This window comes from Chamaea fasciata, unplaced genomic scaffold, assembly GCF_029207755.1.
Source record: "Chamaea fasciata isolate MVZ Bird 193981 ecotype frontalis unplaced genomic scaffold, bChaFas1.0.hap1 SCAF_1, whole genome shotgun sequence".
NCBI lineage: Eukaryota > Metazoa > Chordata > Aves > Passeriformes > Sylviidae > Chamaea > Chamaea fasciata.
The window spans coordinates 118124018-118140564 of record NW_027094086.1 but is presented as its reverse complement, the minus strand read 5'-3'; the positions used below and the strand labels follow the sequence as shown (position 1 = coordinate 118140564).

Genomic DNA, 16547 nt, shown 5'->3' with positions numbered 1-16547 from the left:
TAATTTGCAACATACAGCAGACACACACAAATAAAAATGGCACTGTCTTGACTGTCATGACTGCCGGAACTTGTGCAGCTGACAGCAGCTATTTTTCCTAAATTTCAATGTCCTTGTTTAATTGCAGCCGTCTTAACTGCAAGAGTCCAGACATTTTACTGAAAACATTATCTAGTTTTCTCATTACAGCTTTTCACCCAGTACCCCAAACCCATATAGGTCTGTCAGCTAGAAAATAGTGCCTACACGTATCAGCCCTGGTTATGGGCTCCCATGACTCACTGTATTTATAAATAGAGAATTCTGACGAGTGTCTATCAAGCATCTGACAGGTTTACTTGTCCTGTTTGCCTTTGATTAATATTTTGTTTAAAATCTTCCATATTAAAAAAAAAAACAACACAAACAACAAACTATGACCACAGTTGCATTTCTTGAAGTTATCATCTAAACCCAGTTTGTTTGCAGCACACCCCTGCCTCTGCAAGCATTACTGATGTGGAGAGCTTTTATCGTTCCTCAGCTCTGAAGAATGCTGCATTTGGTGCTTTGGTCAGCTCCCAAAGGAACAGTCTAAAAATATCTCAAGAACAAATAGCATTTGGGAATAACGTGCCCTTGAAGATTCATTTTCAAACACTGTTTTTTTGAATAACATGATCTCTACATAACTTTGCTATTAATGCTACTGACAAAATACTGCAATTTATCCAGGGAATTCAAAAGCAAAAACTGAAACAAAGCTTGTTTAGATAGCTCATGATCAAACACTTGAAGTTCAATGCTTGTCAAAACTAAAATATTCAATTCTATCTTCCCAAACAAAAATTTACTAATAAAAAACCTTTATTTGAAACGTACTGAAATGAGCATCAGTTTGACTCAGGATCTCAAAGGAGATAGTTTTGCATAAACTCTTCCACATAACAAGCTTAGCATTTTTCTGTTTTGATCTTCTACAGGCATTTGAATTTTTTAGTAGGACAACCACCACAGAGAAACAATAACCAAGTAATTTCTTGCATTATGATATTCTCACAACTGTATAACTGGCAGACTTCAAAAAACAGTCTACATTCCACTTAAAAATTTTAAAGTGATATTCAATACTATTAATTAATCACTTTTTAAAAAAAAAGACACTGGCAGGCCTTTAAAAGAAACATTTATTTCTTCAATGCCTGAACACACAGCATGTAAAATATATGAAGTAATGCAAAGACCATGCTGTACAAGTTGTTCCAAATCTTAATTCATCTGTACTTCTCTCATGCTGAACTGTCCTGGTTACCTCAGGAGAAGTAAACTGGACTTGAGAACACTGCATGCAGACTCCTCTGCTAGGGAAGTCACAGAGAGCAAAGCTGAGAACTCAGAGTTTATAGTTTTCCTCCTTTCTTACAGCTTAAGCAATAGCTATGCATATATACATACCCTCGAAAAGCACCAAAAAAAAAAAAAAAAAAAAAAAAAAAAAAAAAAAAAAAAAAGTGAAAATGTTCTGCAATTCCAAGTGTTAGGAGTAGTTTCACTTTTTAAAAATTGAACAACGGACAGAAGGTTAATTTGAGATGTCTTATTTTAACACAAAGTAGTCAAAAAAGAGCAACATACCTCACTACAAGATGCTACAGCTCTGTGTAAAGGAGTCAACCATTTGCTGTCTTTGGCATTAACTCTAGCTCCTGTAACAAAAAATAAAAACAGGAATTTAGAAGATCTTTACGGAATGACTGAAATATTTTCAAGCACAGAAATAGAACTATTTACTTATTCTAGGCATTTCTTTGCATTTTTCATGCAAAAAATGAAAAGGAATCCTTTCTCCAGCTGAAGTCAACCCTTTCAGAAAATGCTTTTAACATTATACCAATAATACTCTTCCACATCAAAATATACCCATATTTTTACACTAGGTCATGCTCTATAATCTTTTGCCCCTCCAAAGCCATATAAAAGGCTGCTGTGCAAGAAAGATAAACTCCTTGCCTTGACACAGCAACAAAGATTTCATAGCTTCCCATTATAGTTGAAATTCTCCATGAAAATACAGAAAGAGGCTGCATTTACTCCCACACCTACAGTTTCCTTGTGGTTGCCATGTCTGATGGACAGGTGTAAGAATGAGGACAATTCTTCTACTGGGACTTACTTTGGGAACAAATCTTCACTACTCCAGCAGGTCACCTAGCCCATCCCAGGACCTCCTGGTCCTCTCTGAGACTAACAGGCACCACTCTCTACTTCTGAAAGCACACTCAAGGAAAAGTCATCCCTGCCCCCAGGAAATAAGGCTGCACAAACATCTCTAAGGGACACAAGCCTGGGTTTGGATTTTAATTTTTTTCTTAATAATAAAAGGAAAGAAGGGTTTGGGAACTTCTTTCCCCTGAAAGAAGCAGCTGAACTACATCTTAACTTCCAGTGAACTCCAACAAACAAGAAAACCTAATGATTCAAGTTAATAATTTAATTTCTTACTGATACACACACATAGAGAACCTTGTAGCATATTTATACCTTGATTGGAAACTTACCTGTTTTTATTTCAAAACTTCTGAGAATCTACAGGGATAGCTTAGACAAAATCTTACACTTTTGAAAAAAAAGAGTTTGGAAATACTATTGGAAAGAATCATACAGTAACATTAATGCTACATGACCAGAACTGATAAACATCTCAAGCTAAACATTATGTCAGGTATGTCAGTACCAACTGCAGTTTCTTCTATGCAAAGAACAGAAAATGATGGAAGGCTAATAAGACACAAGATGCCAAAAAGGTTGCTGGTCAAGTCAAGACATTCATTTGAGAGACAGGAATTTTGATCCAAGATCTGCACCAGCAAAGAAGTCTCTCCCAGCCAACATGATCAAGAAACACAGCAGTGTGTACAAAATCACGGTTGTACATATCAAGTAACTCAAATATCTGAGGTGAATTCTCTTGAGTTTCTAATCAATCCATCCCTTTCAGTCATAAGAAGAGAACACAGAAGCTGATGCAGGATCCAAACTTCCAGTTTCATCTTAGGTCTTCCATGCACTGGACGGAGACTGAGGTCTAGTCACTGGCTACAATTTCAAGGATTTCCATATTTCCTTACCTAAATTTCAGAATAGAATTTTGTCCTATTTTCCTAAGTGCAAAAGTTTTTGAAAAATAAGACTAGCAAATAGGGAAGAAAGGCCAAGCCCATTTGAAGAAAACCCCCACAGACTAACACAAGTTTAGGAGATACCACAAGTATCTTTTTTTTGTCACAAATTTAACAACCCAGTGGTGCACTGCAACACATGTGCCACTGCAGACTGTACTTTATCAAGTCTTGCATAGAACTCAAGCAAAGAAAGAATCTGAGTATTCTAAAAGTTACTAGAAATGCCTGAGGATTTTTGGCAATCCTTCCCAAAAGACAGTAAGTGATGAATGCCATCAGAAATATAATGAAGTAATGATTGGTAGGTGAGAATGTAATAAATATATTTCAAAAGTATCTGTAATTCTTGATTATATTCCAGGTAATTGTTGGCCACATCTTGGTTTTAGCAGATGAGACAAAAACAAGAGCCAAAATCGTACTCCAAACTCCACCTGACTTCACATCCAGCCAACAACCAAGGAATAAAGACTTTCATAGTCTGATTTCTATCTCTAACTTTAGGATACAAATGCCTTTAAAGCATTTGAAAGAACTTGAGTGAGTGACTAAGTCATTAATTACTGTCCTGATTTTCCTCAGGAAAATGCGTTTGCAAGACTTGGGGTCAGGTCAGATTCATCGACGTAATGAGACCCAAGATAGGAAAAGCAACATGCCCATCAGATGAGAAGAAATGCACATTTCCACTACAAAAAAAGCAGCAGTTACCTAGGCTCTAGCTCAAAGTGAAAATGTGCTTGGAGTCCAAGCAGTGTTTATGTGTCCAGATTTTGCTGACATTTCTGGTACTTTTAACACACAGCCTAAAAACTACACCAGAAGAGAGAAGAAATAAACACAAAAAGATACTGTACTTTACCATAAGTTAATCACACCTGCTTAGACTAAAAGAAAAGAATACGTGAAAGTAAGGAAGAAAATCAGCATTAGCTAGAGAAATATCTAAGGAAATCTGAAGTGATATCTAAACGTAATATGGTCCTCTTAAAAGAACAAAAATCAACAGCAAATACCTGCCTCCCATTCCGTAAGTGGTCTTCCACCCAAAGAAACAAGGATGCCTAGGTCTGGCACATTAAAATAGTGTAAAATACAGATACTAAAATAAGTTAACTTTTCAAATACACAAAAAATGGTAGATTCTGTGACACAGGAAAAGCTGAAGTTGACTTTTGATAACAAATCTGAATATCTGATGGGCTTACTGAAGAAAGAATCACCTAGCTTTTTTTTTTCCTTCCACAACAAAAACTCTTAAAGAAGTTGCAAAATGATTATATTGAAAGAAAGTTTTTAAGCAAGAATCAGAATAAATGTACTACCAAAAAACACATATGCATTATTAATGTGGGGATTGGGAGATCTACAGATTTAGATACATTAAACAAAATAACATTTTTAAATTAATAGGGAGATACTTTGCCCTTAAATTTCTCCAAGAAGCCATGCTGCCAAGAATCATTTAAATTTCATAAATGAGCTTCTCCAAACAGCCTTGTATCTGAGGACATAATCCTCCTCTCGGGTGTTCTTTACTGTGTAGCACATGATTTGGGGAAAATGTCACTGTTCCTCCCTGACCCTTCACGGGCTCCCTCAAACTTACCACAGTCCTACCATGCAACAGTAAGGCAGTTTACAGCCTTGATTATCTGAGGTAAAGCTCTACTCCAGCCCACTGCAAAAAAATGTTACAAAAATGTATTACACCTCTACTGAATAACTTTTGCTTTAAGATATTGCTTCACAGTTGACTTAAAGAGTCTGGACACATGTATGTGTATAACCAGCCGCACAACACTGCCAATGCAATATTATCCCTGTAAAGCTCAACCTGCTGACATGTTAACCAGAGCATTTCTCACATTTCAAATGCCAGCTATGAGCAGCTTGCTCTTTTAAAGCACAGTACAGTGTACCTTAATTCCCTGTGTGCAAAACCCAAAAAACCAAAACAAAAACCAACCCTAAAAAACCACTGTTCTCTCCCCTCCCTGCCTCCATCCCTTGGATCTTCCAGACTTCAAGGGCCAGGTCTTAACATGTTTATCAAAACTTCTCATTTGTTTACTGTAAAATTCCTTATATTTCAATTCTTTTAATGCCATAGAGTTTGCCGGAGAAGGATTAGGGCGCTTGTGAGAAAGAGCAATCACAATGCTGAAACACAAATATTTGACTTGAACTTAAGAATCAACCACATAAACGACCCTCCCCTAAAACAGCACCTTCCAAACAAAGCAAATTATTCTTCCATGTTGGTGCACTAAGCCAAAACATTAAACAAGATCACCCCTTTCATCACTAATTTTGCTAGTACAGTCCACTAAGTTTACACCTCTAGGCAAATATAAAAGCAGGAGTTTTGCTCTGCAAAAGGTGGGGTAAGAGGAGGGAATGAGAGAGGTATTACCTAATTTTCTTCCCTTGACCCTGAATCTTACATCTCATCTTGCCAAGTTGTACTCACAAGACTGGCAATTAGAAAGACATGTTTTATTTAGTAAATAAAGTACAGAAGCTATTGAAAATCTGTGATGCTTACTTCTAGCAAATTTATGTTTCAAGAGACACATTTTCTAATTGAATACATGCACTGACTTACAGAATGATCCTGGAAGGTTTAATTCTACCAGTCCACAAGTAGCAATTGCACATTTAAATGTGCTATTAGCCACCAATTCCTGGACATATGTTTCTGCATGCTTCCTGGTGTCCACATCCTTACATTCCAGTAAGAGCTAGCATCTCAACTATCCCTTAGAAAGACAGACAGAAAAGAACTACTGGGAAGGAAATGCTGCAAAGAACAACCACACATCTCTTCTTTCACCCAAAAACTTCCACACAACTCTTCCACTGCCCTGTCTCACACCACCTCTGTGTTCCTCTCACAAAAAAAATCTTGCTGTGACACTCCTCCACAGCTCCTCTGCACCAGAACTCTTCCTATATGGAAATGTCCTCAGAAGACTAATGAATGCAGTAGCTGAATTACTTATGCGTCACTAGTTGGAAATAGATTAAGAAATACAACAGAACTGACAAGACATTTTCATCTTTGCTCACAGTACTGACTTAAGTACTCAATTGCCTTCCACTGTTCTGTTTGCAGCCTGTATTTTTAGACTCTCGAGGATGGTATTTTCCTTTGTTATTGTACAAGATGTGCTAGTGACTGAGTAATATCATAACATAAGCAAAGAAAGCAAAAGTGTTTTCATTCAATTATGCAATACAGACACCCAATGTTCAGTATCTGAAGCTCTGAAATGCCTATTTAGGAGTAAAAAATGTAAATAAGATCTTTATAGAGAGCATTTAAGAAAGTAACAAACTTCATCCTAAAAACTAGTATAATAAAATAATTTTAGATATGATCTTTGGAGAAATTAGGAAGATCTCAGGTATAAATCACTGAGTGTAACCACTAGTTCTACTGTAATTAGATTTTACTTAATTATTTTCCTAACACCTAGTAATAGGTGTAGAAGTTCTTCCTTTTCAATGATCTACTTTTTTATCTAGAAACAATGACCTTAGAAGCACTTAAACTGGCAAGCAGAAATTCTCAGAGTATACTGAGGAATAAACAGAGATGAAAACTTTTCCTTAGATAGAAAAATATGCGAACAGTCTGGAGGAGATACAGAAGTTTTTAAAGTATAAGAAGATTTGAGATATGAATTTGAATAATCAATAATAGGAACTGAGTAATTTCCTATTGAAAACTTGGATACTTGGAAAATCATTGCTGCAAAGATAATGAGTAAGACCTTATGGAAAGAAAGCTTCTTGCTATTTAAGAGCTAAATGCATAGTATAAGGTCTATAGAATAGTGAAAAAATCCAAGAGGAACACGTCTGGAATCTTTTGTCCAGAGAGAATGAGACTTCAAGAACAATTTTTCTTTTTGTTCCTTAAGAAACAAACAAAACCACTCCCAAACCCCAAAACAACCCCACAAAACAAATACACACGGAGACACACTGGCCAGAAAAGGGAGGAAAACCACAATCAAGTTGAAGCCATCCTTCCAGGACTTTATTGATCTGTCAATATAAGCCAATTACCTTTCAGAATTTCAGTTTCTGCCGCATCTCAGCCACCACCCCCTTGAGCTTCAGTGAGCAACATTAAGTCCTCCGACTGAAGCTACCGAACAGTTCTATCTTTTCCTGAGTCAGCTTAACTTTTTCTCTCAAAAAACATCAGAGCTACTTTCTTTACAGCAATTGACTTTTACCGCTGCCAGGGGCAAGTTAGGCCAGCTTGGAAAAGAAAAACATCAGCCAACAACGCTGTCAAAAGAAGAGGAAGCGGCCAAAAGATTCAGTCAGTGTCAAAGGGGTCCCTGTGAAACGCCCTCAGTGTGTGGGTACATCTGCAATCCAAACAAAGGGAGCTTCATTCGCCTGGGACTGAGGCAGCAAGAGCCTTTCAACAGCTGAGCTCTGTGACTGTCATGGCATGGATTTCTAATACTTGCAGAGATTCATGATTAGATGAAAGAAACACAGGTACAGTGGTGTAACACTGAAGGGTCTTTACTATCTTTCAAAATCTGTTATTACTACAGTGGCAGTTTTCCAGCATCAGCACAGTTCGTACATTTTCCAGCTGACCCAGAGGAAACAAAAACTCATGGGCTGCCAAACCTTAATGAGATGAAGTTCAACCACATTCATGTAACACTGAGCTTCATGCAGAGAAAATGTTGGGTTAAGCAAACAGCGATGTGTTGTGTTAATATTTAAGTATCAGTGCAATATAGTAACTAAATCTATTCAGAAGAAAACAACAGACAACTCAAATGTTGATTGTTGTGAATTACATTGATTTCAGTGAAAGCAATAATCATCTCTGTGGTATTTTTAGAAAATAAATGGAAAAAGTTAGTAATCAAAAGAATACATTTGGTGATCACACTAATCTGTTCTGCTTTTCACATGATACTTCCTGGCACAGTAGACTCTGATGGAATTAAAAATCATAGGACAGCTGGAAAGAACTATTTTTTTATAAGGCAAGAAGCCTCTCCACAACAGTTTGCATGCAGGACTTAAAGAAGGGTTTGATTTTTTTCATCAGGACTTCTTGGAAAGAACAAAAAGCTGGACATTCAGTTACTTTAGACTTAGCTATTATACTTTTTTACTTTTCAGTAGTTTGCCATCATTTACACTCTAAAAGTCAGTGCAATTATTGCAACTATGCAAGTAGACAGAAGTATTTGTGTACCAGGATGCAGAGCTGCATAAAGGTCATAAAAATACAACTGTGATGAGTGTTACTACTCTTCCCAGAGTAATACAAAAAGGAAAATGCTTCTAAAATTATGATTCTCAAGTGACTAAAATATAAACTTCTGTTCTACCCTTCTGGATGCTATAAATCATCTTCATGCCTCTTCTTGGTCACTTCCCTACACAACAAATTTAGGAATGCTGGAATAATTGTTTATCAAGCTACAATTCCAAAGTGAGATATTATTTGAAAATTTAGACTTCCACAGACCGCAGTGGTATGAAAAAACTGTTGGTAAGACATTCACATCCTCAGGGGATGAGTTTATTAGTGTCTCAAAATAAAATCCAAAAGGCAATTCAATGTCCAGGTCCAAAATGGAGTCAGTAAAGCAATTTTCTTTGATATTTGGAGCCTGTATCCAAACCATCACCTAACAGATTCCTTGTCCAGGTGAAGGACAAAAGAAAAGGTCACAGAGCAACCTTAAGATTTAGTTGAAAAAGATCTCAAGAATTCAACAACTAAGTAAGAATGCTCTTGAGACTGAAAACTTACTCCAAACAAGTCTGCAAAAAGGCTGAATCAGTTATATCTTCAGGATGTGCAATATGGGTTACTTAGATCTGTGGCAAAGTAATATAAAGACACTGTGATTGCAATATGTGATCCATAATACATATTTGAAAGCAAAGCGGATTCCCTGGAGCAGGATGAAAAAGTCTAATCAAATTTTAAAAAAACTAAGGGGTCTATAATAACACTGTAAGAATAGAGAATAATGAGAAAGAATCAAGTAAGAGCCACCGAATAGCAGAAAGATTAATACTGGCTTCAGTAATTTTGAGGTCCAGTTTGAAGAAAGAATAAAAACATCAAAGCAAACAGTCTTTGTAGAATAGTTCGCACAGCAGGAAAACTGTAAAGTGGTTCCTGGTAACATTCCAGCAAAGCCATGTTAGAGGACATTACAAGTTGCAAGGACAAGCTTTCACAAGGTGAGAAATGTTAGGATGAAAGAAGTCTACACTTAACTCAATCCCTTGTGCAGGTATGTTAAATAGGTCGGTTAGTGCCACATACCCAACTTTTACATGCAAATTTACTGCACAGAAAAAATGGTTGCACAGAAATGCTATTTATTCAACAAACCACTTTCCTCAATTTTATAAAAGAGGTCTTGCAACACAACAAACAATTTTCAAGCCTTGCTGTGGTAACAGATGTTCTTTATTTGCTCCCTAATGCTCATCTATTATGACAAAATGTAACATACATCTGTCTCAAAGGAGATATTTGATTTCCAGCTGAAACACAACAGATGAATTTTCCTTATCTTTATGAAATGGAGATGATAAATACACTTAACCTCTGTTCCCCACCTTTCAATTAAGAGAGCTAAAAGACAAATCATAGCTTGTGTATTTTGAGACACCTAGACCTGATTTCTCTGAGAAGCAGCTGGCTCAGCGCTTCTGATACAGCTGAGTGCTCATATTTCACCAAACACAAAGATTTCAAATCCAGCATTCAGAAATGAGGAAGATTAAATTGGTGAATACTTTTTAAAGATTTAAGAGGCTTGCCTAAGACTACTGCTTGCAGGCAGGCAACATACAGATTTGTGCCCAAGTACAGCACAGCCTTGCAAACTGAACAGCCTGAACACTCAGACATCCCTTTCACCCTGCAGTTGATGCCCCTCTTCACTCACTAACAAAGGTATCAACAATTCACACCTACCTGTGCACCCCTCACTGCATCACCCCAGCTCACTCCCAGTGCAGCCTCTCTCTGGGACTTTCAGGAGGCTGTGCCTCTCCAGCAAGGCACAACACGGTACTGCAGTCCACAGCGCCACATGAGAGCACAGCAAGGTTGGACTGACATCGCCACAGCTTTCAAAGCTTTTGATTTGCAACTATCTAATGCATCGTTTTGTCGTAAGCAAATCTTGATTTTCATTAAATAAATGTTATCTGGGACATATCAATGCCTCACATCCTCCCTGAACAATCTGCAGACACTGCAGCACTCACAGCCTCACTTCCATGCAACTGCTCAGCTTTGGACTATTTGTACAGTCCTAATTCTTACCGCCCTTCTTTGTTCTCCATTTTTCCTTACACTTAACCCCACAGTACATGCCCAAATAGCAAGAGTAATATTTCTTCTCCTACCACTTCCCCCCAGTCAGGATCATGTTTCACTCCCATCTGAACTAGAATTCCCCTCCTTCCATATGCCCTTCGCCCAAGAAAGGGGTATTTTGTTCTATCATGGCTCTGGTAAATGGACTGTGTTCATCTAAACCAGACATAAGATTCACTCTCAGAAGTAGCTGACTACAACTTTGCAAAGTTTGTAACATTGTTAGTTGATGAAAGGGTTCCTTCCCTATATATTTTCAAGAGTTATCAGAACTTGCCTTTCTTCTTGATAGGGAAAAACAGCACCTTTTTAGCTTTTCAAACCTTGCACCTTTTCAAAAGTGAACTTTTCTGGACAAAATGTCACTATAGAGTATGTCCATACAATAGATATATTAATTAATAGCACATCATGTATTTTTACGGTATGTGTATATACTTACAGAGAGATCACAAGTAATAAATATAATGAAAATATTACATCATACTAAAATTAGATAAAATTAATTAACGCCTAGCAAATTCAGATGAAGGTCTGGAAGTGACTCCTATAATCCTAAAAGTGGTATTTCCTTAAAGCAGAAGTTGTTAGAAGGAGTTGATGGGGGGTGGTGGTGATGGAAGTAGGCAGCTTTGCACAGGTGAGGTATGCAATTAAGCAGACTGAAGATTAAAGTAGTTCTATGAGACTGCTACAAGTTTTCATCTTTCTATGAAAGCTTGAAGCCTTGTATTACAAATTCAGCCTCAAACTACTTGATGGGTAGGTCTCTCCAAGATCAAAGACAGTCAATTCAGTCCTTCAGTCATGATGTTCTTCAGGTTTTTAGTTTAGTTTATTGGTTTTCTACCCTTTTTAAAAGAAAAAAACAAAACAAAACAAAACAAAACAAAACAAAACAAAACAAACCCCAAAAAAACCAAACCAACCCAAAGTATACTGTTTTACAGAACTTGGATTTTTTTCTTAGTACAAATAAATAGGGGGGGAAAAAGTGATTTTAACATTTTCAGATGTTTCTAATTATATTCTCTGCATTTAAGCCAACAGGCAAAGATACTTAAAAAAATACAAGCAACTCTGGATGGTGTCTTTATGATCAAATGTAATTGCTTTTCTTAAGGGCATTTCAGAATGAAAGCAATGCTGCTAACACCTGCCTGTACCATATACACTATTACTTCTTTGAACTAGTGTTGAACTATTGAAAGCTGATCAAGCTACAAGTAAAAATACCTACAACCAAGAAAGCTTTCTACAAAGAAATATTTTAGAGTAGAACTATAGAACTACACAGTATTGTAACACTAATAAGTCTGGAAAATAAAATTTCAGTACAAGCATCTTCAATTTCTAGTACATTAAATATCTCACTAAAAGCTACACAGACTAAGATGTACATAAATACTTCTTTGGATGTGCATAGAGTTATTTGTTTTCCATTAAGAGGAACAGAACATACCAGATAAAATAAGTAGTTCAATAATTTCTGCATCTCCCAGATAGGCAGCAGCATGTAAAGGGGTCCTTTTCTCATTATCCTGTGGTAAGAGGGGGGAAAAAAGGTTTTATTTAAAATAAAAAAAAAGTACGGTTTAGCATTTTGTATGTTACGAAAACACTGCATAAAAGTTCATCTTTCAAATATTATACATTATATATTTTAAAAAACCATAATTACTCTGAAGACATCAGTCACATTTACTAAGACAAGCATGCTTCTCCCTAAGGAGCTCTTAACACCTACATAGTGAACCACTGTTCTCCTGACACACACACAGAGGATGCTCATTCCCATCTTTAGATTAACCCACCAGTTATAAATCACCATTCACTTGTCCCTAGAGACAAGAACTTGAGTCTGCCCTACACAGTTAAAACAGTGTGTTATTGTCATATGCAACAATTAGTCAGAAACATTTTCTTGGTGAAGTTTAAAGCAATTTCAGAAGTTTTCATTTTAATAGAAAATAGAAAAGAAGCTAGAGTGTGTAAGGGCAAAAATAGTGGAATCCAATTTCAACTGTTTTGTTTACTGTAAATGAGAAAAGACAAGATAGAGGTGAAATTTATTTTGCAAAAAACCCACTCTGCAAGTAATACCCAGTACTTTTAATTAGTTCAAGCTGATCTAAGGTGCTTCTGAAGGTACCAGTAAGAAAAGTTATTTACTCAAGCACAATATATACCAATGAAGATTCTCTTTTGAAAGATCAACACAAAATATCTTGTAACTCTTTCAGAATCAGTGCCGATTTCCCTGCACCAGTTTATAGTTTAAGCAGAAAATTAAGATCACATCACAGTGAGTTATAAAAATGGACAAGAACCAACCAGTTTGCTCTCTGAGGGAAGTCTGGTGAGAAATCAGAAAAGAGACATATAATCAGTCAGCATCCTGGTTCTGGCCTAAGCCCTGCTTGGATATCCAGATCCTTTTAGTAGAGTTTCAAATACACTGGGGATGAGGGATCAAGATTATATGCAGCAAGAAATTTTAAGTGGCAAGGCATTTCTACTAATTCAACTGTTGTGTCAAAACTATCATAAAATTAACAGACATTTTTATTGACATTTTTATTGTGAAAAGCATTTTTCTCCCTTGCTAGAATAATCTCATGTAGTGAATCCCAACTTGAGAGCTAGCATCACGTAAGGATAAAATTAGAGTTCATAGCAGGAAAGATCTTATAGCAAAACTGGAGCTGAGACTCAAGAGGTTCTTCTGAAACTTAAAAGACAACTTCAGAATTCAGAGCATTCAAACCACCCCCTCTAAAAAATATCACCTGCTCCCTTTCCTAGTCCCAGCTCAGAAAAAGTCAAAGCAACACAGTTCACCATATTAGCAACGTTTCCTAACAAAATTTCTGAATTACACGCAAGAAATTCCAACTTGAGCAGTGCAAACCTGACACTGATGCACCCTAAGGAATCAATGCTACACTTAACACCACATAGAACCTCACCAATTTCTTGCCAGGATGTCTCAAATGCAGCTTTCACATCTAGGATAAAAAAAGACAGGACCCTGCCACAAAGGACTTGCTATCTTGAAAAAAAACTCTAAAAAAAGGAGAAAAACGAAACACCCCCCCCCAAAAAAAAAAAAAACAAACACCAAAACCACAAACAAACAAGGAAGGGAAGGGAAAAATATTAGAAGCACAAATGAAAAAGAAAAGCAATACAAGTATTAAACTTGCTTCCCCAGTTGAAAGACAGTAAAGACCAGCCAGCAATGAAAATCCGTTTTCATTCCTCCAGTACGGAGAACAGAGCTCCTATAGGTACCTAGCACTGAAGCCTTTTTGATAATGCTAAAGAGCCTATAAACTAGAGATTAGGGAACACATGAGTATGATAGGATATTGTCTGCAATTTCATCATAGAATTAGAGAAAATAAGATGGACCATGAGCACTGTCTTCTGCAGAGACAGCATTTACACAGGAACATGAGAAAAACTGCATTCCCCACTCCAAGGGCAAAACGCATTATTATAAAAATGTTTATCACACTTGTGTTGTTGGTTACTTTGTTTTGTTTTGGGGTTATTTTAACATCTCAGTGACAGAAGTCATACCAGTAACCAATGTGACAGAATGAATCACAAATCAAAACTAATAAAACAGCGGGCAGAAGGGAGGCATTTATCTAGAAATACACTAATCACCAAACCACAAATACATTTTCCTGTAAAGAATACCAAAAAAATCCAACCTCTATTAATAAAAACGCATCCTAAACCCACCAAGATACAAACATAAAAGCAGCTTAAACACAAGCAACGTTTCCACTCCACCACTCCTGTTTCCAAGCTGTGAGTTTCCAGCCATGCAAATATTTCATTTTTGCTGCTCTTAAGCTGACAAACTGAAAACACTCAAAGCCCAGCTTCCAGTTCTGCAGCACGGAGCACAAACTGGGAGCATACCTAGGCCAGAGGTTGGAGATGTCCCTGCTCTCTGCAGCACCAGGGCAGCACTGCTGGGACACTCAGGGTTTGTCGCTTTCTGGGTCAACTCCAGAGACTGGAATTTCAAAAATCCCAAGCCCTGGGGTATCTACCGACCACAAATATTCCACATGCTGAGGGTGCTTTGACAGAAGCCCTGGCCTTTCCCTCCCCTCTAGTTTCACAGCTGGCATTTTTTATTTTTTTGATGCATCCAAACATTTTTTTTTTAATTTAACATCTCTGTGCAAAAGTGTTTAGTTTAGTATTTAAAAAAATGGTTTTCAGAACCTATTAAAAAAAAAGAAATGCTGCATTCAGCAACCTGTCATGAAGAAGTTTTTACTTCCACTAAAGGAAAATTCTCATTTTGCTCCATCTGAAGACGTACACTTAATGAATGAATTTTAATAAATGAAATCTGAATAAAATTAAAGAGAATTCTGTATTTTAAATACTACTAAAATACTGAACATCCATGATCAACTACTTTTTATTAAAAAAGTAATCATTTGATGAACAAAATTCATCTGCAAATACAAACTACTGTGCATAAAGGACTACTTTAAATAACACTAAGAAAGCATTCAGCCTTAACAAGGAACTTTGGAAGTCAACATCTTGCAGCACTGGTGTTGACATACTAATATAAATACTGGCCCTAATATTCTTCCTTTAATTTCATAAATTTAAATGATACTAAAAGAAAAATTTCACTGGAAAAGGGATTTTGTACATTATAGTCACTGTTGCACAGAATGTAAAATCTAACACTATTGGTACTCTTTAATTCCAAGTGTTGAAGTAGTATTTGACAACACAGAAAAGAAGTGTTGTGGCACCTTCATTTTCCAATCCAAAAATCTGCAAGGCAAATGGAACTCTAAATCAGCTGTAATGGTAGTAAGGACACAGATCACATTGATGGTATTAAGCAGGTTTTACATAGTTGAAAGAGTACTTTCAACTTTAAAAAACTTGTTTCCAGTGGAAACAGCAAAGGAATTTATATTCCCAATAAGAAACTCTCAAGTTTAATTCCAGATATTGATCAGTACTGTCATTAAACTAAAAAGCAATAAAAGGGCTCAGTTCTTAAGGAATCAGTTTTCAGAATGATAGTGTTGCATCACAAAAGCCCCAGCATCATATCTCTATGTGCCTTTGGGTTGCAATACATGAAAAATACATAATCCTGCCATTCCCAGTACTTCCATTTACCAAGTTTCCCAAGCATTTCATCTACACAGGAGTTTGCATAAGATGGCAACATGAGAAATGCACAGGAGAAGGCCTTATGACCCTGCCAAAATCAAGTTTGGAATAAAGCAACACGGATAGTGGCACTGTGAGCTTAAAATCTAACCTAGAACAATGGTGATGCCACCTTTTGGCCTAAACCAGAAGCTTTAATTGCTTCATTGCCTATTTCATGGATCAAAACTTCCACAATGGACAAATCTATGCTAATTTAAAGACAGAGGTTTCAAACCTACCTCTTTTTAAAGTATCCTTTGAGTAAGTGTCCTTTGAGATTAAACAATTTATTCCTGGTTTGGGCTCTATCTCAGTAATTGATTTAGAGTAACCACATACAACTACAGTGAGTTTTAAGGAGCTAGATGCCTTAAAGGCAAATCTCTCATCCCATGCATATTCAGCAGGACTGCCATAACCAGTCTATGAGTCCCCCAAGAGTACATTAGAATATGATTTCAATTTGCCCTTCAAATAGTTCAACATCTACTAATATGGAATCTTTGAATTAAAGCATTTTTTGAAATAGCTTGAATGCAACTTCCCCCTTCATAAAAACTCCTCTTTAGCTATCTGCTCTTCAAAACCAAATTCTGCAATAACACTTTAGACTCTCATTATTTCATGACCACACTTAGAAAATATCATTTAATAGGTGTTTTGTGCTGTATGACTTGTCATCTGTCTGCTTCTAGTGCCATCTGTTCCTGGTAGAAATCAACCCTAAATACATGATCACAAATCTTGAACGAGTTTCAATTCCAACACAC

The 16547-nt window shown here is 36.7% G+C and overlaps 1 protein-coding gene across 5 annotated transcripts in view; it reads right to left on the bottom strand.

The window, feature by feature from the left end:
- Positions 1-16547, bottom strand: part of ANKRD28 (ankyrin repeat domain 28) — a 119228-nt gene that overhangs the window by 39823 nt on the left and 62858 nt on the right. For all 5 annotated transcript variants that reach the window (XM_066194943.1, XM_066194918.1, XM_066194934.1 and 2 more), the window contains 2 exons: positions 12026-12104; positions 1615-1685 (listed from right to left, as the gene is read on the bottom strand). In XM_066194943.1, the coding sequence (XP_066051040.1) occupies positions 1615-1685; positions 12026-12104 (150 nt within the window). The remainder of the gene's footprint in view (positions 1-1614; positions 1686-12025; positions 12105-16547) is intronic.